General features: G+C 40.4%; 2 protein-coding genes, 1 long non-coding RNA gene and 2 pseudogenes across 3 annotated transcripts in view; 3 read left to right on the top strand and 2 right to left on the bottom strand.

Annotated features, from left to right (window-relative positions):
- Nucleotides 1–840: 840 nt before the first annotated feature.
- On the top strand, nt 841–4,323 carry LOC145480482 (uncharacterized; annotated as a pseudogene).
- A 6,028-nt stretch (nt 4,324–10,351) lies between these two features.
- The window catches only part of LOC145482921 (EGF-like repeat and discoidin I-like domain-containing protein 3), a 17,691-nt gene continuing 4,501 nt past the window's right edge, over nt 10,352–23,541 (bottom strand). Inside the window, exons 2-6 of the mRNA XM_081461565.1 lie at nt 22,952–23,217; nt 22,640–22,757; nt 20,860–21,188; nt 16,562–16,703; nt 10,352–11,229 (exon numbers count right to left, since the gene is read on the bottom strand). Coding sequence (XP_081317691.1) covers nt 10,835–11,229; nt 16,562–16,703; nt 20,860–21,188; nt 22,640–22,757; nt 22,952–23,217 — 1,250 coding nt within the window. The 3' untranslated portion in view covers nt 10,352–10,834. The remainder of the gene's footprint in view (nt 11,230–16,561; nt 16,704–20,859; nt 21,189–22,639; nt 22,758–22,951; nt 23,218–23,541) is intronic.
- The window catches only part of LOC145482927 (uncharacterized), a 123,483-nt gene continuing 112,296 nt past the window's right edge, over nt 12,355–23,541 (top strand). Inside the window, exon 1 of the long non-coding RNA XR_014048839.1 lies at nt 12,355–13,110. This is a non-coding gene — a long non-coding RNA (uncharacterized LOC145482927). The remainder of the gene's footprint in view (nt 13,111–23,541) is intronic.
- On the top strand, nt 16,643–18,183 carry LOC145482827 (uncharacterized; annotated as a pseudogene).
- Nucleotides 18,445–18,981, bottom strand: LOC145480480 (uncharacterized). Its single transcript, XM_081458729.1, has one exon. It carries the CDS (start codon nt 18,895–18,897, stop codon nt 18,445–18,447), a length of 453 nt encoding a protein of 150 aa, XP_081314855.1. The 5' UTR covers nt 18,898–18,981.

Here is a 23,541-nt window from a genome sequence, read left to right as displayed (position 1 = left end):
TGTTTTTTTTTTTTCACTGTTGTCGTTAGCAGCATAAGCGGTAGAAGAAGAGTATCACAAATACCCGAGAGTAAGACTGGCACAGTAAAAGAACGAAGAAAACCTGAAGAGTAGTTTTTTTCCTGCTGATTTTGTAGATTGATAGCCGGCGCGATCGATCGCAATATTACCTTCACAATTTTTCGTTTACGTTCCGGCACAGCGGTTTAAAAGAATCTTTATTCCTTTGTAACTGCCTGAAGGATGGATGTTTTCGAAGGTAAAAGTAAGTGATATTGCAAACAGCTCACTAAACTTAGCGGAAACAAAGTTTTACGAAGTAGCACTCGCGCTGCCAAGTTTGTTGTGAGTTTTGCAAACTTTAAATTTCCCGACCCCTCGGGTGATCGCGTCCTTTATCCTTGTGCTGAAGTTCGCGTTAGAGCCCAGGCTTCTCACGGAAATATTACTGCTTGGAGCCACCTTAAACAACCCGCAAACTGTTTATTTAACGTGTGTCCGCTGATAAAATTGCTAGGCAGGAAAACATCGAATTATATTTTACCTCGCCAACCTTCCTCAGTGGAGGCTGCAATTTTTAGCACCCTGCTAGTTGGATTAAAATTGTGCACAGAGAACGCTTTGTGTTATACTTTGGGTAAAAAAGGGTAAAAATGGGCAGAACTGACCTCACATTTACAGATATCTTTTTATTATACCCTATTTACATTTATCCTTTAGGGCAATCAATTTCTACATTATAATTAACTGACATATATAACTGCCTTTACGCCCTAAGAAATGCGCTCCTACAAAAGATTAAGAGTCCAGATAGTCGTAAACTATGACATAGTAATAGTAATGGTAATAGTGATGGGAATGGTCAGAGTAATGGTAACGGTAATGGTAATGGTAATGGCAATGGCAATGGCAATGGCAATGGCAACGGCAATGGCAATGGCAATGGCAATGGTAATGGTAATGGCAATGGTAATGGGAATGGCAATGGCAATGGGAATAGTAATAGTAATAATTTATTCAATTTAATCCTTTGGATACCAAACTTTAGCCAAAAGATACCGTTTTTTAACCGTTTACTCAGGTTTTTTAGCCGCCATGACGCTAAATAAGCCTAAGTTTTGCTAAGAAAGCTTTTTTTTTACTAAAAGGAGAGACACGAAAGGAGAGGAATAGGCACAAAATTGAGCAAAATTTCAATTCCGGGCATACGCATAAGCCAAAATTTGGACTTTTTTTTTTGCCATTAACCGTTCTCAATTTTGTTTGTTGCCCCTTTCCTTTCTGTTTTTCTCGGCCCTTTTACACTGGCTACCTTTTGCGTTGTATGTTCTTTCTGGCTGCCGTGAAAAGTTGGATGGTAATCACGGGCGAAGCCTAGAAATGGACCTTGATCAATCATTGGCGTGGTGGACCATTTTACCACCGTTTTTGCACCAAAACTGATAACCTTGTTTTTCGATTTGCGACGTCGGAATGTCGTCGATATCTAAACCTGGCCATTGTGTGGAAAGGCCTAGCCTAGTACTACTATCTGCTCATCAAGAATGTCTGATGACATTTAAATTGATGACGTCACAAGTGGTACAAAGAGCACGACCATTAAGTGGCCGTATATGGCCACTTGGGCGTCAAAGGGTTAATGCTAAAAGCGTGGGAAGTTGTTTGCACAATCGACAACAAATGGCCGACATGCCCGGTGGAATGTCTTCACTTCATTCTTTGTTTGTTTTATTTGTTGTTGTTGTTGTTGTTTGTTTGTTTGTTTGTATGTTGTTGTTGTTGTTGTTGTTGTTTTTTTTTTTGCAGGGCTGACGATTGAATATGACCGTATCTTAATATTCAAGGAACCATTGTCAAACAAAGCACTCGAGGGTCACTTGATAAGAACGGAGAAAGTATCCGATGAAGGAAGCTGCCGACTGAAGCGTTACTTGGAGCCAAACTGTGTGTCAGTCAATGTGGGACCCTTAGATAAAGGATCACACATTTGTGAGTTGAACAATGACACAGATGAAAGTCCATCTCATCGTGAGTTGGTGGAGAGACAACTTTACACTTACCATGTTGTTGAGGTACATGTTTAACTACTGCAGATAGGATTGTTTGATTTACTTTGTTATGACTTGGGAATGTCTGTTCCCATTTGTTTTTATTCGTGCTGGTTAAATCAATCCTTGACTATATTTTCGATTTGAATTTTTTTTTTTTTCAACTCTTCGGTGAAGTTTTCTGTTTATACTATTTGGCCTTTTGAGTTTGAATAAACTTAAACTGCAGAAAACGTAAGCAGAGAAAAACATTTTCATACAAGAAAAATTTATGCTTTGGTTAACTCTTAATCCTAGGTTAGAGTTAACCGGCTTCCGAATGCTTCCAAACAACCCGGCCTTGATTATAGTAAGTTAACCCAGCTTAAGCCCACAACCCAATCGTGAAAACAGTACTCGGGAGGTAGTCAACTTCAAAAAAAGCGACCTCGATGAGCAATAAATTTAAGCCCGTAATATGGTCACGTGATACTGGTCAGGGGATAACTTGTTTTGATAGGTGTCAATTGACCATAACATGAATTTCCAATATCAAAGACCTACGCTGTAAACCAAGGATATATGTCTCGGTTAACCTATTAGCTGGAATCGTCGTCGTGCATAAGCGCCCATGAGCAACACCGCTACCATTTCTACCATGAGAAAGGCGATTCACGGGTTTCTCTGAGTATGGGAGTCTGCTTGGCATTCCTTCGGGCCGCCGGAGCTCCGCTAAAATGTGTGAAACTCTTAATAAAGAGTTTTGCCTCCAGTAATTACAGAAATCCTTATTTTTATAATATATCTTTCTTCCAGAATTGTTGCCATACCAGTCATTGCCCTCGGAAATGTGCCTTATACCAAGTAGGGTTTATCGATAAAGGATATAGATGCGACTGCCATGAGGGGTGTAGAGCGGAACAGTGTAGAGAAGGTATTTTGATATGTTGATATCCTTGAAAAATTGAGGAATCTCAATGCAATAATATTGGTCACGGAAACGAAGATTAGTCTGTAGCAGTTTAACACATATTAATATTTTAAAGAGAGATAAACTCATAAAAAGCTCTAAAGCGAGCTGAACTTTCATCACCTGTTCGGTAAGATCCTGTTCTTTCAATGTACATCACGTGTGTAATGTGGGCTTCTAAAGGACAAAATGAACACGTGAATGTGTAACACCTTCAAGGTTTTGATCCACAGCCTTGATACCTTTGTAGGAATATTTCAACTGAAAAAAAAAAAAAAGAAGTGAAATAGATAGACATAATGCCCCATGAACAATTTTAAACACATTCTTGTCTATTAATGTCTGGAAAGCTGTTGGAAGTAAGGTGACGAAGGTGTCAATTCTATATTCTTCCTTTAGATTTTATTCCCGCTGGAGGGCCACTTTCTGGTTCATGTTACAAGGCATTTACAGCGCCCGAGACCTGGAACAATGCGGAGGCCAAATGCAAAAGACTCGGAGCACAGTTGGTAAAGATCGAATCAGCAGAGGAGAACGACTTCCTTACAAGGACCTTCCTCAAGGCACCTAAAGGGACTTACTGGATCGGACTGAGTGATCAGATGATAGAAGGCAAGTGGATCTGGACGGATGAAAGCTTACTTGGAAAATACACCAACTGGGGAAAATTAACCCTAACAACCTCAGGGATGATCAAGATTGTGGACATATTTCAAAGGGAAGTTTCCAGTTGCAATGGCATGATTTCCGTGGCTTTGATGGTGGAGAATGGAATGACTTGGGATGCTTTTTTACACTGGATATATTTGTGAGCAGTTGTCTCCCTAATTAAGGGCGAGGGGGATTTTTAGACAGTTGTCTAGCTTGTTAGTAATACGTTCACAGAAAAAAGGCTTATTGATGTATATTAAAAGCATTTGTACTGTGTTATTTTACAGGTGATTGTTTGTCATTTCTTTATTGGGAATTCATTTCATTTGAGATCAGCAGACAGTGGCGAAGGTTTAAACAGATTTACGCCTATACAAGTTAAAGGTAGCAGGGGTAGCACATTTGAAAAAACAAAGTCCCTTATTTCATGATTTGCATCAGAGATCCGACGGCGAATCTCCCAATTTTCCGAAATGATAAAACGATGTACACTGTCTGCTGATTTGCAGCAAAGTTAACAGAGATACATTGAGTGATTTAGTGAAATTTGCACCCATAGAAATCTGAATGCCAATAAATTGGCAATTAGAAGTAGCAACACTTCTAAGTGTTTCCTCTGGTGAAGTTCTTTAATAATTAGCACACTGACCACAGCTCTTTTACTTTACTTGTCTCCTCCCCCCCCCCCCCCCCCCTTTTCAGTAAAATTCATTAGAAATGTTTTAAGCATAGGTTAAAAGTATTGATTTTTGTAAAAACCAAGAAACTGACAATTGTGGAATATTTCACCTGAGGAAACTTTTTTAAAAGATCACAATTGAGGTGGCTCAAAACAGTTTCCAGCACTTCAATTCCAGCACTCATTTCAGTTATTATGCTGAGACTTGGCATTTTGCAAAGAAACGCGCGTCCGATAAATTAGAGAAAATCAACGACAAAGCACTGCGCTTCGTTTACCGAGACAATAGCTTCTCATACGAGATGTTGTTAAAACGGTGTGGCCAGCAAACACTGTCAAATCAGAGACTTGCTACGATACTGACTACAGTTCATAAAGTAGTCAATAAGCAGAGGGCGTCGACATTCAACTGCCATTTATTAAAACGAAGAGAAAGTCATTATAATCTACGAGAATTCCAACTAGATGCAATTCTGGCATTGCCGAAAGTAAATACAACCAAGTATGGATTAAAATCGATAAGATGTCAAGGGCCAGGCTATGGAACGCACTACCAAGCGGATACAGGCAAATAAGTAACTATAAACTGTTCAAGAAAAGTATTACTTAACGTGGAGCTGGCTAGGTGCTGCACCTAGAAGTTTGACCCATATTAGTATGTTTTAAGATTTCTCTTTGTTAAATTAGTTGTATATTCTAGGTCCGTGGGTCATTCGTCCATCCAATTTCCTTTTAAAATAAAATAAAAAAAAAATTGATTTTCATGACTTTTTATCGTAAAAAATAAGAAAGTGCTAAATCGAAAATATTTGACTTTTTTCCTTTCGGTAGAACATTGGAACAGAACTTGTATTTTTGCTTCAGTCCTGTCAACAACGAAGAGAAAAATGGAACTGGGAGGCAATTTTGTTTCTCCGACAATGTTGCGGTCTGTGGCAGGGCTTAGCTTTTCTGTTGCCGACGAAGTCTAAAAGGTGAAAATTGAAAATTGAAATCAATTTTCAATTTTTGTTTTTCGACCAAAACAATCCAAATCGTTGACAGAACTACCCCAGAGGGAGGAGGAGGGGTCCATTCGCACGGTAATTTTTTTGCTCCAGCCCCCTCCTCACAGTCCCCACTTCCTTGCCTACTTAGTTAAGCAGTCTTGGAAGTCACGCTCTCTCTTCGCGGACTTTCGCGAGGTTTGGGAACGTTTTTTGAATTTTGTGCCTTTTCGTGGCTCAGTTCTGTCTACTACCGTGAGCAGCGAGACCTTCGACGTGAGCCAAGAAGAAAAAAAAAAAGTCTTAGTTTTCGTAACTGGAGCGGCTGATGAAACCATATCGAGACTTCCTCGAGCTCTTCAAGCGCCATATTGTAAAATATAGATTGGACTGGACTGGACTGGATTGAATTGGATTGGATGGGATTTGTAACACGTGGATTTACAAAACACGTAATAGAGAGCAAAATCCAGGGTTGATTTAAAACTCTACAATATTCTTGAAATAAGACTTGTTGAGCTGATCGAGCTAAATCCCACTCAATTTCATTGTTTATAAGCCAATCAGATTCGAGTAGATAACACGTGATTCAGGTCCAGGATAAAACCGTCGGAAAAAATAATAAATTCGATGTACAATACTAAATTCAACATTTTCTGGGTCAATCCATTGACACCTTCCGTAAAATTTGTGTTTCAGTCATTCTGCTAGCATTCGTGTAGCTGTATCACTACACGCAAGGTTAACATTCGGCTGATAGTCTGTGATTATTGAAATACAGGTGGTTGATACGAAAATGAAAATGTACTTTACTCGTGGAGTCGCAACACCGTACAGAAGGAAGCCCGCCCTGGCTTAGCCTTTGGCTGAAAGCCTAGGAGGGGCTCCGTCAAGGCCGGGCTGAGGACATAGCCCAGGCACTGGCCTATCTGCTGGTGGTTTGCAGGCAGCCAGCCGTCAAAAGCGGGAAGAGGGGAGGATGTCTTTTACTGTCACCTTCACTTAGCTAGACTTGAGTTTTCAGTGCCAAATAATGTTTGATATTGACTGTGTGGCTGGACACTTTGCTCAGTTGTTGAACATTAATTACCTGAGGCTCCTGTGTTGACCTGGGACCCTGCTGGAGAGGCACATCGTGACGCGCCAATATCCTAGTCAGGAGTGGTCAAGGTACTTGTGGGCCGTTGTGGCCGCTGGGACTGTCTTTGAGCTCTTTGCGAGCATGTTTTTGCGAATACGATCAGATAAACTTGCACATGTAGTAACTCATCATGTGTCATGCTAAATTAACCTTTAACTGGCCCGAAACGCGTCCAACAGAAAAATGGACTATCTCACATCATAGGGAAGCATTTTGCCTCCCATTTTAATATCCTCGATCCTAAGCCAAACATCATAATCGAAACACGAGTACTCGAAAGCATGAGGCAAGAGGCAAAATCTGAGAAACCAAGAGACATTTCTGTGGCCTTTAACACTGTTCAGAATTCCAGTTTCTTTCTCAAAGTGTCGCTTGGAATAGGTATAGTCAGGATTCACTCAGTTCTTGACTTCTCGAAAACAACGCGTGTACTGCACATCCGCTAATTTGAAATCTGCCAAATAAACAGACTCAAACCTTCCGCTTCCAAGCTTGTCTTTAATATGTACCAAGTCCCATGTTTGTACCAATCCCTCGTTTAACAAATCCAATCCAATCCAATCCAATCCAATCAGTATTTTACAATATGGCGCCTGAAAAGCTCGTGGAGCTCTCTATATGGTTACATATCAGCCGCTCAAGTTAGGAAAACTAAGCCTTTTTTTGTTCTTGCCTAACGTCAAAGGTCTCGCTGCTCGCTGTAATAGACAGACCTAAGCGACGAAAAGACTAAGGAAGTATTGCATAGTAAGTAGTATAAGTAACTTATCGTTAGTGGTATTGTAACTAGTGCCTGTCTTGTTTTGTTAGTGGTGTCCTTTGTGTTGCAATTACAGAAAAAAAAACAAAACAAAAAAACAACAACAACAACAACAACAACAAAAAACACAAAATTCACAAAACGTTTCCAAACGTCGCGAAAGACTGCGAAGCGACAGTCAAAGAGAGCGCGACTTCCAGACTGCTTACTTAATGACGGTGCCTACTTTTGTTGGTGTGCACACGTTCTGCGCATCACGCAAGCCATGGTTTAGCTCCAGCGCGGGCTTGAGCTGACATTGACGCAATCATCTACGCTATCACGTACACGACTTAAATGAAAGCAAAATTTTCCTACTGTGACCAAATCAAGTTTAATGAACCTGCACTTAAACCAGGAACACCAGTTTAACAGCTTATCGCTAACCACAAACTGTTTACGTCTTCCAGCTGAAAACCTAGCTATTATCTGTCGAAAATTATACTGAAATCCAACTGTAAACATGTACCTGCAGATGGCGTAGTGCGTGCGCAAAACAAGTGCGAGATACGCAAATGTCTCACTTACTGGGGAGGTGACAGGAAAAAATGTAACGGGCACCGTAAAAGTTTTCGAAAAAGATCAATAACTTTAAAAAACGCGTGGTTACCCCTACATCTTATGTTATGAAATGGAAGTGGCAAGTCTGTTCAACACGTGATTAGTTTCTCGTTGTGAACAAAAGATATTTAGACTATATTTTAGCTGGGCTACAGAAAGGCTGTCAGATACGTTAAAAGCGCTTTTGCAACGATTTTGTTATTAAAAACATATCAAAAATGTTTTCTTTGTCACCATTTGCCATGTAGTTTAAAGATCTTTTAAATGTGTTTGCTTTTCTGTATGTAAAGGCGAATCCTATGGAAATCTGTGAAGAAATATCCTTTCCTTCTTTTTTTCAGGAAAATGCTGATGTCAGCATTTTTGTTGAGATTCAAGGCTAATTATCTCGAAAAAATGTGTGGCTACCCCCATTTTTCTTTGTGGAGATCCAATAGCCCTTGCAAAGATCTACTTTTTCCGCGTGGTTCTTACCTGGCGCAAAAACCTTTGTATTTAGTAGGCACCGTCCTTAAGCAGGGAAGGAGGCGGAGCGGTGGGGAGAGGGCCTGGGGGCTAAAAATTTACCATGCGAATGGGCCCCCTCCCTCTGGAGCAGTTCTGTCAATGATTTGGAATGTTTTGGCCAAAAAAACAAACAAATGAAAATTGCAATTGCAACTTGCAACTTTTAGACTTCCGTCGAAAATAGAAAAACTAAGCCATGCCACAGACTGCAACACTGTCGGAGAAACAAAATTGCCACTCAGGTCCATTTTTCTCTTCATAGTTGACAGGATTAAATCAAAAATATAACTTCTGTTTCAATGTTTTACCGAAAGGAAAATAGTCAAACATTTTCAATTTGGCTTTTTCTTACTTTTTATGATAAAAAATCATGAAAATCAAAAATTGACATCAATTTTCAATTTTTAATTTGGATTGTAAATTGAATGGACGAATGACCCAGGGACCATTCTATCGATTTTAATAGTCATCTGCATAAGCATTTTATATATTATGATGTTTAATTTATTTCATTTTTTTTATTTATGTTGTGACTAGACCTGTAAAGCAGCTTTGTATGTAGCTAAGAGACCGTGACTTTAATTAAGTCTTACTTATTTTACTTTCTACTTCTATGCCTTTTAAAAACATAATTACTGCGCATGCCGAGAATTAACCCCCCAAGTTCTAATTGCGCGAAATTTTGTTAAACCACTGGCACCCTCGTGTCCTATAGGGAACGAGAGGCAACCCTCTCCTCGGGGAGGTAATACCAGTCGGCGAAAGTTCTTGGAAAATATGAGTACCTAAAAACGTCCATCTTAGCCTGTGGGATTAAGACCTGAATTGTTTGATTGCATGTACTTCTTGTGCGGTCAGCGGTGGAATTGATCAATAATTGTCAGCTATTTGTCGGAGGTTGCTCGAAATGATAAAAGTGTAATTTACGTTTACGGGAGATAAATTTCGGCACTGGTTTCATTAAGGACTGTATCTATCTTTACTTCGGTTTCAACTCCATTCAATGTTTACATTCACTCGTTTGATTCTAGCTCTATTCTCTTAATCGCCTAGATTACAATCATAAGCCAGTGTTTACATTAATGTCTAACAAAGATTACTCATGTCAGTCTTGTCTTCTCAAACACATAAATTACACGTCAATCATTTCGAACAATCTCTAGCACAAAGATCTTGGCTGCCATTCAGTTTAAAAAAGACATAAATTCATGGTGAATTTGTTGCATTTCTGGTCAAAATAATGCTACAATTATGGCCTTCAGTCGTTCTCGAAATGCCCCAAGAACTTCAAGATTAAGATATTAAATGAAATTTTAAAGGTAGAGTAAACTATTATTAGTTTTTAACAATTTGTCTAGAACATAATTATAGAAATGGAAATAGTCTTAGACTCAAAGACGCAATGCAGTGAAATCCAGATTTTTCGAACCCTTGATCGATATTTTACACTCGATTTTGCGGACCTCTCCATTTCTCGAAACAATTTCCGCTCCATAGATGCTTTAATTTGAAAAATTGGAAGTCCAATGTATTTTTTTTCCTATTTCCAGCAATGTAAATGTGTTATTTGGATTTCAACTTTTCGAACTAACGACGGTCATATTACTGTCCCTATAAAGCATATAGCTAGTGTGTGTGTATTATATTACGATTTTGTAATAATTTACCTGGTTTGTTGATATGTACTGACTGTAATATTTACTTATCTCAAAGCCTTGGCTATTCCGCTTTTCGAAAAATTATGCTTAAAATTGTATTATATGACGTCAGTGCGAACCTAAGCTTTATGTACTGTGGTCCGTGAATTCGAAATTTACATTAGGCTGAGTGCCGAAAGTAACACGCGTTTTCTTTGGTTTTGCATTACTACCTCTACGCTACTCTCTCAACCAATGAGATTTAGACTAAGAACCAATCGTGACTTGAATACATCTATGCAACACGCATTGCAACATTAGAGCCATTTAGCACCAGGGTTTACGCGTTATCGGCAAACCGTAAACGGCAGTTTCATCTAGGCGTTTGACGTTTGACGCTATGGCCTCTACCGGTTTAGTTATAAAACCATGAAAGAACTATTTCGCTTGAAGAAGCCGCCATTTTGAATTTTCGGACAACAGCATTCGGTTTGATTTTCAAATGGCAATTAAAAGACCTATTTTCACTCGTTCCCTAAAGTTTACATCTAAAAATGTACTAAAAAGATTGGTTTACATAACGTTCTTATCGTTACGTGACATCAACAAAAACTAAAGATAAACAAAGAAGAAGAAGAAAAAAAAAAACAAAAACAGAACAAAACAAGAAACAAAAACAAAACAAAACAAAAGAAAAAAACGTATGTAAAGTTCTCGGCATTAAAAGCCCGCGTTGAGAACTCCGAACGCGACCGCAGGGCTTGATCACCTGACTTCTAGTGGTTTGCCATTTGAGGTTTCCGCGGCTGGAAACCGTAGTGATAAATGCCACTAATATCCACGGAAGGACTGGATATATTTTTAAGGCTACCTAGCTCAATGTTTTCGTTCACATATAAACCTATGTTTAGACAGACACGGCCAATCGTGCCACAAAACAAGATATAAGCCAGCACAATCTTGGTTAAGAGAAGAATCATCTGGCTGCTTGCCTGCCCAGCTTTGATACGGGCCCAATGAGCTTCCGTCAGACCACTGCCAGTGGGTTTCGACTTCAATATCGTTCAGGCCGATCCAGTGCAATCGAGCCCTTGAGTTCGCGTTCAAGTCGTTAAGTAGGGATTTAATGAAAAGGCTTTCATCTTCGGATTCAATCTTCGCCAGATGAGCATCCATTGACCTGCAAAATCCTTCTGCGTGTTTCCAAGACTTTTCTCCTGAGAATACAGCATACATTGAGGTTTCAAATTGCTTCCAGTAAGCAGGGCATCCTATTGAAGAATAAAGTGGTAGTTAGCAAAACCTTTATTTTTCTTTCTGTTTGAGTATATTTTACCTGCGTTGCATAGCGATTTAAATCATAAAATAATGAGGCTCACTATTTTCCTTACTCCGCCTTACACGCGGATGCATCCCATATAGCATTATCTTCGACAATCATGTCGTAGATCTAAAAACCGTAGCGTTAACTCGCGATATATATATATATATATATATATATATATATATATATATATATATATATATATATATATATATATATATGTCTGAATTTATGAAAACCGTGTCAAATTTGGGGCAAAACTTTCGCGCCTGCCTGCCGGCTATCGCCGGCAGGGAGGCCTTTGCGGTGCTTGAAAAGCCAGGGGGGCTTCCGTCAAGGAGGGGGGGGAAAGATAGCCCTGGGACCTGGCTACCCGCTGATGCCAAGCGGGGCTGCCAGGAGCTAACCCCAGGGGGGTGGGGTGGGTCACAGAGAGAGGCACATTCCTCAGTTGAAACTGCTCATTTTCTTTGCAGGACAGCCGTGGCCAGTGATGCCCTGCAGTCTTAGGGGCTGGCAGGCAGGCAGCCAGCCAGACACAAGCAAGGTGGGTGAGTAGGCTGTGTGTTGACAGAGTGCCTGTGGTGGATCGAGTGAAAAAGCCTGTTTATTTTCTTGGAAAAGTGTCAGGGTGGTTGTGTTGAAATTAGCACGGTTTTCATAAATCCAGACATATATTGGGGCAGAATGATTTAGGGGGGGCTCCAGTTTAGCTGCTGTGGCCCCAAACCAGTCATGGGAATCACTTCCAGCCGGCAGGTGCATGCTGGGGGCATTTCCCGGGCATTCCCCGCCAATAATTATTGGCACAGAATGTCCTAAACTGCTCAGGGAATTCCCTAGTTTGACTCTAAATGCTTTAGGAAGATCGACAGAAACTAGACACGCTCGTATTTCGACCTTTCTGGGTCATTCAGACTTGCTCCCTTGAAATAATTATTGGCACAGAATGTCCTAAACTGCTTAGGGAATTCCTAGTTTGACTCTAAATGCTTTAGAAAGATCGACAGAAACTAGACACGCTCGTTTTTCGACCTTTCTGGGTCATGCAGTCTTGTTCCCTTGAAATATATATCTAGATTTATGAAAACGGTGTTAAAGACTGCATCAGGTGTTTTTTGATTTATTTGTTTTTTTTTCATCTGTTTGTTGGTGTTTTTTTCTGCTTTCGCTATGACAGCACCTTGTACATCTTACCTAGCATGAAATGTAGAAACTCCTTGCCGCATGTTTTAGTTATTTAGGTTTTTTTTTTTTTCATTACTTATCGACCCCCTCCCCCCCTCCTACCCCCTTTTCAATTTGCGTTAAGTTTAGCCCAGGCTACACTCGTCTGAATTCAGTTCGCGCGGTGACTCTGACAAGGAGCGACCGATTAGCGTTCTGTATTTGCTGTCTAAAGGAAGTCTGCCCGAGGACATCGTTAAGTCTAATGAAGGCCCAAGTCTAACCATTTGCTAGTGAGCGTCGTCCATTATCGTACGTGAGGCGGGCCTGAGGAGATGTGTAAACTGTACGGGTCACATTTAGTCCCGTAACTGAGTAGGCCGTTTGCCCTGAGGCGATAATGTTGTGCTTGCTTTAGACAGCAAAACTCTTTAACCACATCGATTTAGGGCTTAGACGTGCAATGGACCAGACATTTCTAGCTGCTGTTGGCGTCATTTGCTCTGAACTTTGATGTAGCTAAAGACTGAGAAAAAAAATCTGTTGAAATTTGGATGTGGCATTCCGCGCTCGACAAAATTGAAGTACATCCGGGACATTGCTATTTGCCAGCAAAACATGGCCACGAGGAGAGAGAAGAACATGAGTTCAAGCGCTGATCGTGAGTAGAATTTCCTTGTTTTATCAATTTTAGGCGCTCTCGGCTTAGCTAAGTATCAGAACTGTCTGTGATTCGCTAGCGCGGAAGAAATTTATTTGCGTTGCTTCCGGGCGATAATTGACGTAACGACAACATGTTGAATGTTCGCTTACTGCTAACTATGGCCTAGTTTGTCTGAATTTCAATCGATTCTCGATGTAGGAAGCTCTTGTTCAGTCCATTTAGGACGATGCAGGCCTTTAGAAAGCGATAGATTAGCTCTCCGTCGCGGTTTTGATATCTGTACGTTCGTGTTGATTTAGACTCCAATTTCATGTTAAAAGCACTCTTAATTAAATTGTACAATTCGTGATTCAACGAAAAGACGGTGAACTTAGTCTTCCTGGCCTCACAAGGCATACAGGAGAGTTGCTGCTATTTGAGCTACGATAAGCCTCGTAGAAAGCTAGCTCTAGGACAGAATTGTAGCAAGATTATCAGTGACAAGTCAAATTCTATGGCTGTGTTTTTGCGAATCCGGTCAGATATTGAGATGAAATGTCACGTAACGGCTACTTTTTTGGCTGAAATATGGAGTTAAATAACTGATTCCACTGCTTACCATGCTCTTGTTAGCGTGACTGGCTAATTTAACCCACAGTAAAGACATAGTAAGGTCATTTAGGTGAAATCGCAGAGGTTAAGCCTGTCTAAATTAGTGCCGCGGCGAACCAAATGATCAATTTAAGCTCTAATTTATCTTTGTTTGGCTCGTTCGACTCATTTGCAGTGACTTCAAAGGCTTGTATAGGCATGGTATGGACTCTATTAAGACTACACGAGGTAGATAGCACTCTCGGTACGACATGGCCATATTTATGTACATTTTCTGACCGATTTTCCAAAAACATGCCCGCTATTTTGGTGCAAAGTCTTTAACACGGTTTTCATAAATTCAGACATATATATATATAACCAAAAAATGGAGTGAAAATGTTTTGGTGTGTAGTATTGCTGTATATTTTTGCGAGTTGTGCGCGATGACCTGTACTGCAAACAGGTTTTCTACAGTACAAATAACTGTACAATATCGCTGTATATATGTACTGTTATTTGGACGGTATTCGATTCGCTGCAGTTGGATAATAAATATATTTATTCCCCCTAAAGCTAAGATTTGCAATAAAATTTTTAAAATCATATAGGATATTTAAATACCTAACTATCATTAGTTGGCATAATTCGTGACAAAATAACACTTTGGGAAAACCAAAGCGACATTTAACATCAGGTAGATAAGCAATTTAAAACTGATAACTTTATTTTTTAGTCTCCCGGAATGAAATGTCTGGAATGTTTATTATAATTGTTGAAACTAAAGGGGAGCAAAGGTCGGGCAGCAAACACAGTTCGAATATTAGGTCAGGGTGTTAATTTTTTTGGCTGTTGCTGCTTTTGATTTTGCTGCTGCTGTTTCTGTTGCGATTAACCGTCCATCGTAGAATTGCAAACTGCGGGAACTAGCCAGAGTTCGCGTTCCAGGTGCTAACCAAACATAAGCGGGCTTTGGTAACAAAATTAATATTGTTGTGTTGGGAAAATGTCGAGGAAATGTTTTCCAGCGCCTATACTTGAAGTCTAGTAAACAGCTCCCCCCCCCCCCACCCCCCTTTTTCAAAGGCTTGTATTGTATATTGTACTTTGTAATAGGGGTGACGGCAAATGCGTTAGCTTGGGCTGTCGCCTGCCGTTATTATATCACCTAGTAATCAATGGTTATTTTCACGTTATAGTAGTTATTAGAGAGCTTAACCAAACCACGACGACGACGACGACGAGAACGTCAACAAACAAAACGTATATTGTGTGAAACAATAGTTGAGCACGTGCGTATTAAGCACTTAATGACTGACACCAAGGGAAACAGTGAGTTTTGTTTCCCCGAGACTTCGATGTTCCCTGAGGCGAAGCCGAGGTGTTTTGTTATACCTCCCGACTTAAAAGTAGCAAAAAGCTGCGGAAAAAAAGATTTGCTTGACGCCTACGATGGCTTGCCTACAGTACGAGCGGCAGTCAAACCAAGCTGTCCTACCGAAACGACACGATAATAGTCTTTTTCTTCGCAACTAACATACAACAAAGACAGTACTAAAGTTGTTTTGCCTTCTATCTAATGCTTCACTCGAGAATTCTGTGTTTGATTTGAAGAGGAACAGCATATTTTGTTGTAAATGCCTCAAATATTTTCCTATCTGGCGACAGCGATCGAAGAGCAAGTTGCCGAACGTGGGCGGTCCATTTTTTGGCGACAAATTAAAGCTTAAAGACACGAAATGTTCAAATTTTCCCGTTTGTTTATCTAATGTTTTTGCAATTATAAATCCCTTTTGTTGAATAACGAATGCCTTCTCTAGTGAAAAACGTTGCCTGACTTCAGTGGCTTTTTGACATCAGGCCGACTGGCACAACAAATTTGCCGCGGTTTCAAGGTGCACGACCTGATCACGTGCGAGTCGAAAGTCGAAAGTTATTGTTTCCCTAGGGAGTTAGTGAGTTTTGCTCGCCCTTAGGAGTTAGTGAGTTTTGACCCATGACACGTGACACGTTCTCCTCCAATCGGAAACTGTGTTTGAGTTGGGAGGTATAACAAAATTTTTGTCCTCTGCAAAACAACCACGTGAAATGAACAAATTTCTATGTGCTCGGAGGAACGCGAACGACTACGGATAAATTGGAAGTTAATGCTGTCACTGGATATTTAACCCGATGAGGTCCTTAGAGAGCCATTGGCTCTCTGAACAGCTCTGGACAATTGGGAATTTCGCTGGTAAAATTCAAATTCATTTTTGACCAAGCGTCGTCCTCGGCGTCGTCGTCGTCGTTGTTTAAGTTCTCTATTGCCTTATTCGCCGACATCGATCTACATTGTATGTGCAGCTACGGAAAAAAGATATTCGACGTTTTGAACCTGCAAGCGGTCGTTACTTTCAATCAGATCATCGCCGAGAATTAAACTTGAATCGGAAAGAAGCAGGGGCCAGCATACTCGAAAAAATCTATCGTGCCTTGATATGTACTAGTTATTGACCAAGTGTGAAAGCAGACTCTTCGCGTGGTAAGAATGAAGAAGAGGAAAAGGGGAGAAAAGCCTACCCGCACCGCTTCGACTTTGAATCGGTGCGTCCACATACTGATTAGCTAACATAAATGAGTTGGCATGGTTATGTTATTCATTCTGATCGCCTTTGGTGATCCGGTGCGAGTTCATTACTTCATTGACTGATCTTTGACAGCTCGCTCCGCGTCGCATCAGCGAGGTTTCTTGGGGGCGTCATTCGGCATTCTAAGCGATGCGGCCAGGCCCTTCCTCCCTTTTTCCTTTCCTATTTTCTCTCCTCACGACGAGCCTGCTCACAGGCTAAATATGGAAAATTGCAAATGACTTTGGTGAAGCTGCATGTGGGTTCCTCACCTTTAGAGCAACCGTAGACTTCCACTCTCATCGATACGTGATTTTTCCAAGCCACTGGACAAAAACGGATGTATCTTGCCTTGATTGGTGGATTTAGTTCATGATAAACAGCAGTGTCTTGGTCAGTGTTTCCATCAAAATTCTAAAAAAAACACGATATGTATATGTTACGGATCCAATCTTTGCCATCTAATGACTCGTTTAAAACATAGGTACAAGGTAAGTCACAAATGGCCTAATACATTTGCATTCATGCCGTCGTCACTATCCATATTAGGGAACTTAAGCACGGGTCGTTTTAGAGGCAACGGCGACTTTAGTGACCGAAAGAGCCTGGGAAGAGAACAACGTCGTTCCCGCCAAAATATAAACGTTCAGCAACTACACGAGTTTTGTGGCAGCGACGTCGGTAGCAAACTCTGTTCGCTGTTAAAATAGGCTGTCTGAGAGCATGTCATCCTTCAGTGAAATGAGAAACCTACCTCTTTTTTTTTACGACAGTAAAAGCATCTGTGACGAAGAATATTTGACCTTATACGAAAGTTACAGTTCCAAGAATCCAGCATTCCCTTACAGCTCCTACTCAAAGTTTGATTACGACCAGATGGATGAATCAGAGTGTTTAGCGGAGTTCAGAGTGCGAAAGCAGGACATAAGATTATTGGCAAATGTTGATCAATTACCAGTCACTTTCCGATGTCCGCAAAGAACAACTTGTGACCAAACGGAAGGGCTTTGTATGATTCTGAAGCGCTTCTCGTATGCCATGTCGCTATTCAGACATTATTCATCGTTTTGCAAGACCAGTTCCTGAAATAAGCATGATTACCAACACAGTGATGGATCATATTTTTTTGAGCCATGGTCATCGAATTTCACAATGGAATTTTGATATATTGAGTCTGCCAATGCTACAGGAGTATGCAAACGTTATCCATGCTAAAGGTGTACCTCTCAGCAATTGCTTTGGGTTTATAGATGGGACAGTCGGACCAACTTCTCGCCCAGGCCAACACCAAAGAATAGTGTACAATGGACATAAGCGGGTACGTTCACTCAAGTTTCAGTCCGTCGCCTTACTAAATGGACTTATTGGAAATATGTATGGGCCTGTTAGTAAGTTAATTATGTTCACTAGGATGCCATGAAAATAAGCTACCACATAAGGTTTCATTAATTCATTAATCTTATTTATCCGTTTTGATATGCAGAGGGGAAAAAACACGATGCAAGCATGTTGGTAGATTCCAATCTTCTCCAGGATTTGGAAAGGAATGCATTTTTTCCAACAGGTCAGCCTATGAGTGTTTATGGGAATCCTGCCTATCCACTGCGAGCACACCTACAGGCACCATTTCGCCATGGTATCCTAATACCGATGATGGAACAATACAATTTTGACATGAGTTCTGTTAGAGTAACTGTGGAGTGGCTCTTTGGAGACATCATCAACGACTTCAAGTTTTTGGATTTTAAGAAAAACGCAAAAAATTGGAATGAGTTGTGTTTGTATATCTTGTATGTGCAGTACTTAATAATGCTTTTACCTGCCTATATGGAAACAAAACCTCAGAGTTTTTTTTGGTCTAGACCCTCCTTCATTGCAGTATTATTTTAGATAAATTCTCTCAAGTAAACAGAGCAGAAGTGGAGGCCATTTTCATTAAACCCAAATTTATTAAGTATTTGAATTCTTCTTGGTGGTCACCAATGCAAGAGTCAAACTTGTAACAACAATAATGAATGAACTTGTTTTTTCTTCGAATTTACAAAACGCAAGTAAATAATAAGACATCAATTTCAGCAAATACCCGTCTTTTTGTTGAAATAAATAAACAGCGACTTTATATGTTCATACTTGGGGAAAATGTCATTGTTTCTTCTCAAGAAGCTTTTGGATAACCGACAGAATAGCTTGATTTGTTTGTTGTTGTCACTTGCTGATTCTGCTCTTGCTCTAGTGTTCTTAGATCTAGTTCTTGTTGTCGTAATTCTCGCTCATTCTTGGCTTTCTCTTGCATGAATTCAACTAGTGGTTCGATGCGAGCACTTCTCTGGCGCTTCGGTTTCTTCTCGCATTCATCGCCATTCTCTGTTGACCTGCGCTTTCTCGTTTCGCTGTATCGCTGTAAAGCTTTCTGCCTTACGTCCTCTGCCTTGCTTTTATCTTCTTTTTGCTTTCTTGCCTGAGCATCACCAACTTTGTTTAAGCTCTCTTCTTTCCCGACGAGTTCTTCAAGTAAAACATCTATTTCGGACATGTCGTCCACGGATATTCCACTTGCAGTTTCTTCTTGATGCATCTTGGCCTTATACTTCTTCTGGAGAAGACCCATCGGTTTCTCACTGCCCTCTTATCTTTAAGATGAAAACTGAGTGCCTTCACTTGATTTAACTTTTCTGCGATCGATTCCCACCTTTCTCCCCTCGCAACGCTTTCTTTTTTGAATGAAAACAAATCGCTCGCTAGGATTTCTCGAAGCAAAATAACATCATGTTCTTCAGTCCATTCCATAGCTCTAAAAGCAAAATACGACAATTCAGCTATTTGACCGACGATCGAGAAAAAATGTAAACTTATAAAGATGTGCATAAAATATTTTCTGTTGAAATGTCTTCGAAATACTCAACGAGAGAAATGAAAATGTCTGTGTTTACAAAATGTCTGAGTGTACAATTTGAACAACATGAAAGAAAATACTTCTAAAAAGGGGATGTGACTGAAACTGGTAAGGGGGGACGGGGAACCGGGAACAGGGAACGGGAGTCTGGGAACGAGTGTACAGCGGTAACTCGCGTGAAAATCCAACATGGCGGACAAGAGAAAAGAAAAGGGAGTAATTTGGGGAAATGTGAGGAAGTGTTGCGGTTGTTAACGCGAGTTTCTACCGGCTGTGCCACCAGATCATGGCCCATTACGTTCTTGTTAGAGCAGAGTTCGATTGGTAGTGGGATAAACAAAGCATGAAATGGCGCCTGGGGTAAAAACCTGTACGTATTATCACAAGCTACGTCCGCCAATCGGTCAGGCCACAATCTTTCTTACATAGAATTTCAAGCCTTCATAGTCTACTCATATCTTCAGACTTTGTGCGCGAGCTGTCATATCAATATTTAAAAATAGCAACACGCAATATGATATCGAGGACAAGTGACATAACACATGAGCATCATTGAACGTGGGTCGTCCGCTGTCTTCACATTCGGAAGCTAGAAAGGCGGCCTTTCGGAGATCCACAAGTCAGCTGGCAAATCAGGTGTGCAGTAGATAAATAACCTGTGGCCTAGCCGCTTTGTTAAAGACAAAATACATGAAGCAACGAGCAAGGAATATTCCACAAACTGCTAATGTTGGTGAAGGATGACCGCAGAAAACCGACTGCGTGACACGGTATGTTTTTAGATGACATGATGTCACGTATCAGACGGAAAACAGTCTTTGTTCTCTGTCTGCGTTTTGTACCCAGTCTGCAGTCTGCATTTTGTACCTAGTCTGCATTTTCTACCCGGTCTGCAGTCCGTATTTTGTACTAACCGATTGGGGTAGCATGTGATAATACCGATTCGATTTTCTCCCTAGGCGCTATTTCATGCTTTGTTTTTCTCGGTACCATATTGGACTTTGAGGCACAGGTGGTAGAAAGTAAAGTTTACAACCGTAACACTTCCTTACATTTCCCCCAAATTGTTCCCTTTTCTTTTCCTTTGTCCGCCATGTTGAATTCTTAGGCGAGTTACCGCTGTAGACTCGTTCCCAGACTCCCGTTCCCGGTTTTCCATTTCCCGTTCCCCGTTCCCCGTTACCAGTTTTAGTAACATCCTCTAAAAAGGTAACCAGAGCAAAATAGAATGTTAAAACAAGTTTGGGACAAGCTAGTGAGGGAAAGATACTCACGTTCTGCAGACAACGCCAAAATGAAGGTTTTCACGTTCGCGCGAAATGAAGACGACTTGACAGACAACTTCAGAACGCCTACCGGAACAAAAAGTCACTTCCGGTCGCCGTCGCCGCCGCAAAATAGCCTGGTGCTTAAGTTCCCCATTTAAAGGGAATCAAATGTAAAATCAAAAAGCTGCGGTAAAAAAAATAAAAACAAAAAACAACCCTTCTCCCAAACAAACAAACAAACAAACAAACAAACAAACAAACAAAAACCAAACAACCATAAGCAAAACAAAACAAAACAAGACAAACAAAACATAATAATGGTGAAAATAAGCATTCAAAGTAACTGCACCCTTAAAATAAAATGCCAATACAAAAAGTATTCAAGTATATCTGGTGTTTTATTAGTTACCTTTATACTCTCCCCTTGTTCACGGTAGTACTGAAAGTTTTTCTTATCGTCACCGTACAGTAGATTGTACTTGGTAACCCATTGTGAGCAACAACCATTTCTCCCTTGCGTTGCTACTCTAGTTATTATAAAGGCCTCGCAGGCCAGATAAACCTGAAGCCATGGATGAGCATCATTTTCGTCAGCTGACCAAGCTCCGTGTAGTGTTCCAGTGGCTTGGAAGTGTAGTCTGCCCTGATTAGCGGCGTGGTTGGCGAGAAGCTGTGAAGAAGCACTTATCTGTCCGTCACTGATTTTTCCGCTTTCCATGCCAAGAGGTCCTTGACAACCTAATTTAGTGAACAGATTTGATTGCAAAGTTTCATGTAGCGTTTGAGTCATTTTCAATTGAGATTCTTAATACCAAAACCAAGATACTCTGGTCAACTTCAAAACAAACAGTCAATTCAGTGATCCTGTCAAAGCTGGAAAGAAGTGCATGTAGCTCCCACGAACCGCGGTAAAACGCGAGTAGGCACGATTGGTGTTGGATGATAAAGTTACGCGAGATTCTTGAGCCATGCAATCGCTCTTGGACTCGAACGAAAACCGCTCTAACAAAACTTTGAAGTTACAAAGATGTCCTCCACATTAACCCTTGGACGTACAATGGGGGGGGGGGGGGGGAGGTAGGGAGTGGTGGTAAGGATGTGGGTGCCATCCTCTCACAAGGTTTTTTCAAAGTTTTGAAAAGACGATTTACTCTAGTAGCTGTTAATTCATCCTCAACGGTGATTTTCATATGTCAATTGTGTATCCATCATTTCTTACGTTGCCATGGCAACCGCAAATTTCATGTAAATTTGACCATGGTTGATAGAGGGGAATGGTTTTGAAACTCGACAGAGCTCTTTGTTGTATGTTTTTGTTTTCATTTTTGACCTTGACCGTGCACAAAACACAATCGTTGTTTACTACTGACCGAGGAACTTATCAATAGAAATGTTTTGATTACGTAAATCATACATGGTGTATGAAGGCAAAACGAAAGATTGTAGACGGTCGTGGACCAAAAACCAACTTTTTTGACATAATTCTGTAGTTTGTTTCAGTTTTCTTCATCAAATATAATTGCAGAAATACACGAGTTTGTACATTTCAGAAGTGTTCTGGTTTGATTGTTTACTAATCTCCGTTATTTCGTTATTTGTTAGGAAAATACTGAAATCGGAGAGGGCGGATCCAAGATAGCAGATCATAGGACGTCATTTAAAGTCATAACCAGCGGAAATGGTATCATTTTGTAGAGGTAGCTATCTAATGAATGTAAAATTATTTCGCTCTGGCTTAACAGAATGAAAACCCACGGGAGGGTTTCCATCCAGCTCCTTGCACCGCGGTAGGGGTATGGATTAGCTTGTACGTCCGAGGCTTAATATTTCTGACACCACAAAACAAAGACAAACTGTATTTTTGACACTCGAATTAAAACCCATTTAAGAAATCTTTAAAGCAACAAAGTTAATAGTAATGTTATGGAAATGAGGAGAGTTACGGCAAAATTGATTTCATGAGATCGCGTATTCCTGGTTGAGCAATATTTATTTTCAAATATATTTCAATCTTCCATACTGCAGTGTATATCACCCAGGGAAATGCTTTTGCCTTTTTTAATTAAGATATGGTTTTATATTTAAACAAAGGAAAAATGGCCCCTTTTTTATAACCTAATTTTCTTTTTCTGCTTTAAACTGTTTGATGAAAAAAAAAAAATTGTAATATTTCGCAGTTCTGAAGATACCTTCAGTACACTGTTTCTCCTTGGGAGGCTCTCGGCAGGTACATGTAAATCCTCTGTCAGTGAAACCTACTTGACAGACTTCATACTTTTCATGGCAAAGGTTACTATGACAACAATTCTGTTAAAAAAATTGAAAATACATATATACTATTAAATCCTTATTAACTTAGGCTAAACAGATCTATCACGATATAAATTAATGTCGTTTCGATAAAACAAACATAATATAATTTGGTTTTTTTGATGACGTCAAAGCAACTAAAATCTAAACATGCTTTTCAATAAATTTTTGCTATAGTCTTACACACGTACCTCTATCCCATGATATGTGTAGCCCTTTCTGTTTGACAGGTGGGAGAGTGTTGGGGTTTCATCGGTGGCGCTGTTTAATTCGCATTCGTGATGTCCTCTGTCATTAGGTCCCACATTTACGGACACACAGTTTGGTTCCAAATAGCATTCCACTCTACAGCTCCTCTCGTCAGTCACTTTTTCATTTCTTATCACGTGACCATTGAGTGCTTTGTTTGATTCCGGCTCCTTAAATATTATGATGCGGTCGTATTCATCTGTGAGCTCTTCAAAAGATTGGGACATCTAGTTAGCTTCAATCAGTACATTCATTTCTCTATTTCGTAGCCCATATTAATTCTTGTTTCTGAATCTATCAGATCATTAAACTGTTCCGAACTTGATTTTACTGTCCAGTCAGCAAAGCTGCCATACGTGAACGTAAAAGCTCACCTCATTTTCCTATTTTAAGTGAACATTTAGCCTAGCCTAAATGCGGAGCTAGGTGGGAGGCGTGGTGGCCTTATGGTTAGTGCGCTCGACTCGGGAGGGAGCGTCGAAGTTCGAGCCCTAGCCGGGGACATCGTGTTGTGTTCTTGGGCAAGACACTT

This window comes from Orbicella franksi, chromosome 3 (assembly GCF_964199315.1).
Source record: "Orbicella franksi chromosome 3, jaOrbFran1.1, whole genome shotgun sequence".
Taxonomy (NCBI): domain Eukaryota; kingdom Metazoa; phylum Cnidaria; class Anthozoa; order Scleractinia; family Merulinidae; genus Orbicella; species Orbicella franksi.
The sequence above is the reverse complement of the archived record's forward strand: the minus strand, read 5'-3'. Positions and strand labels throughout refer to the sequence as shown.

Bases quoted from the DNA above. Each gene is read 5' to 3' on its own strand.
- LOC145480480 (XM_081458729.1), bottom strand. From the start codon at position 18,897: ATGGGTCTTCTCCAGAAGAAGTATAAGGCCAAGATGCATCAAGAAGAA.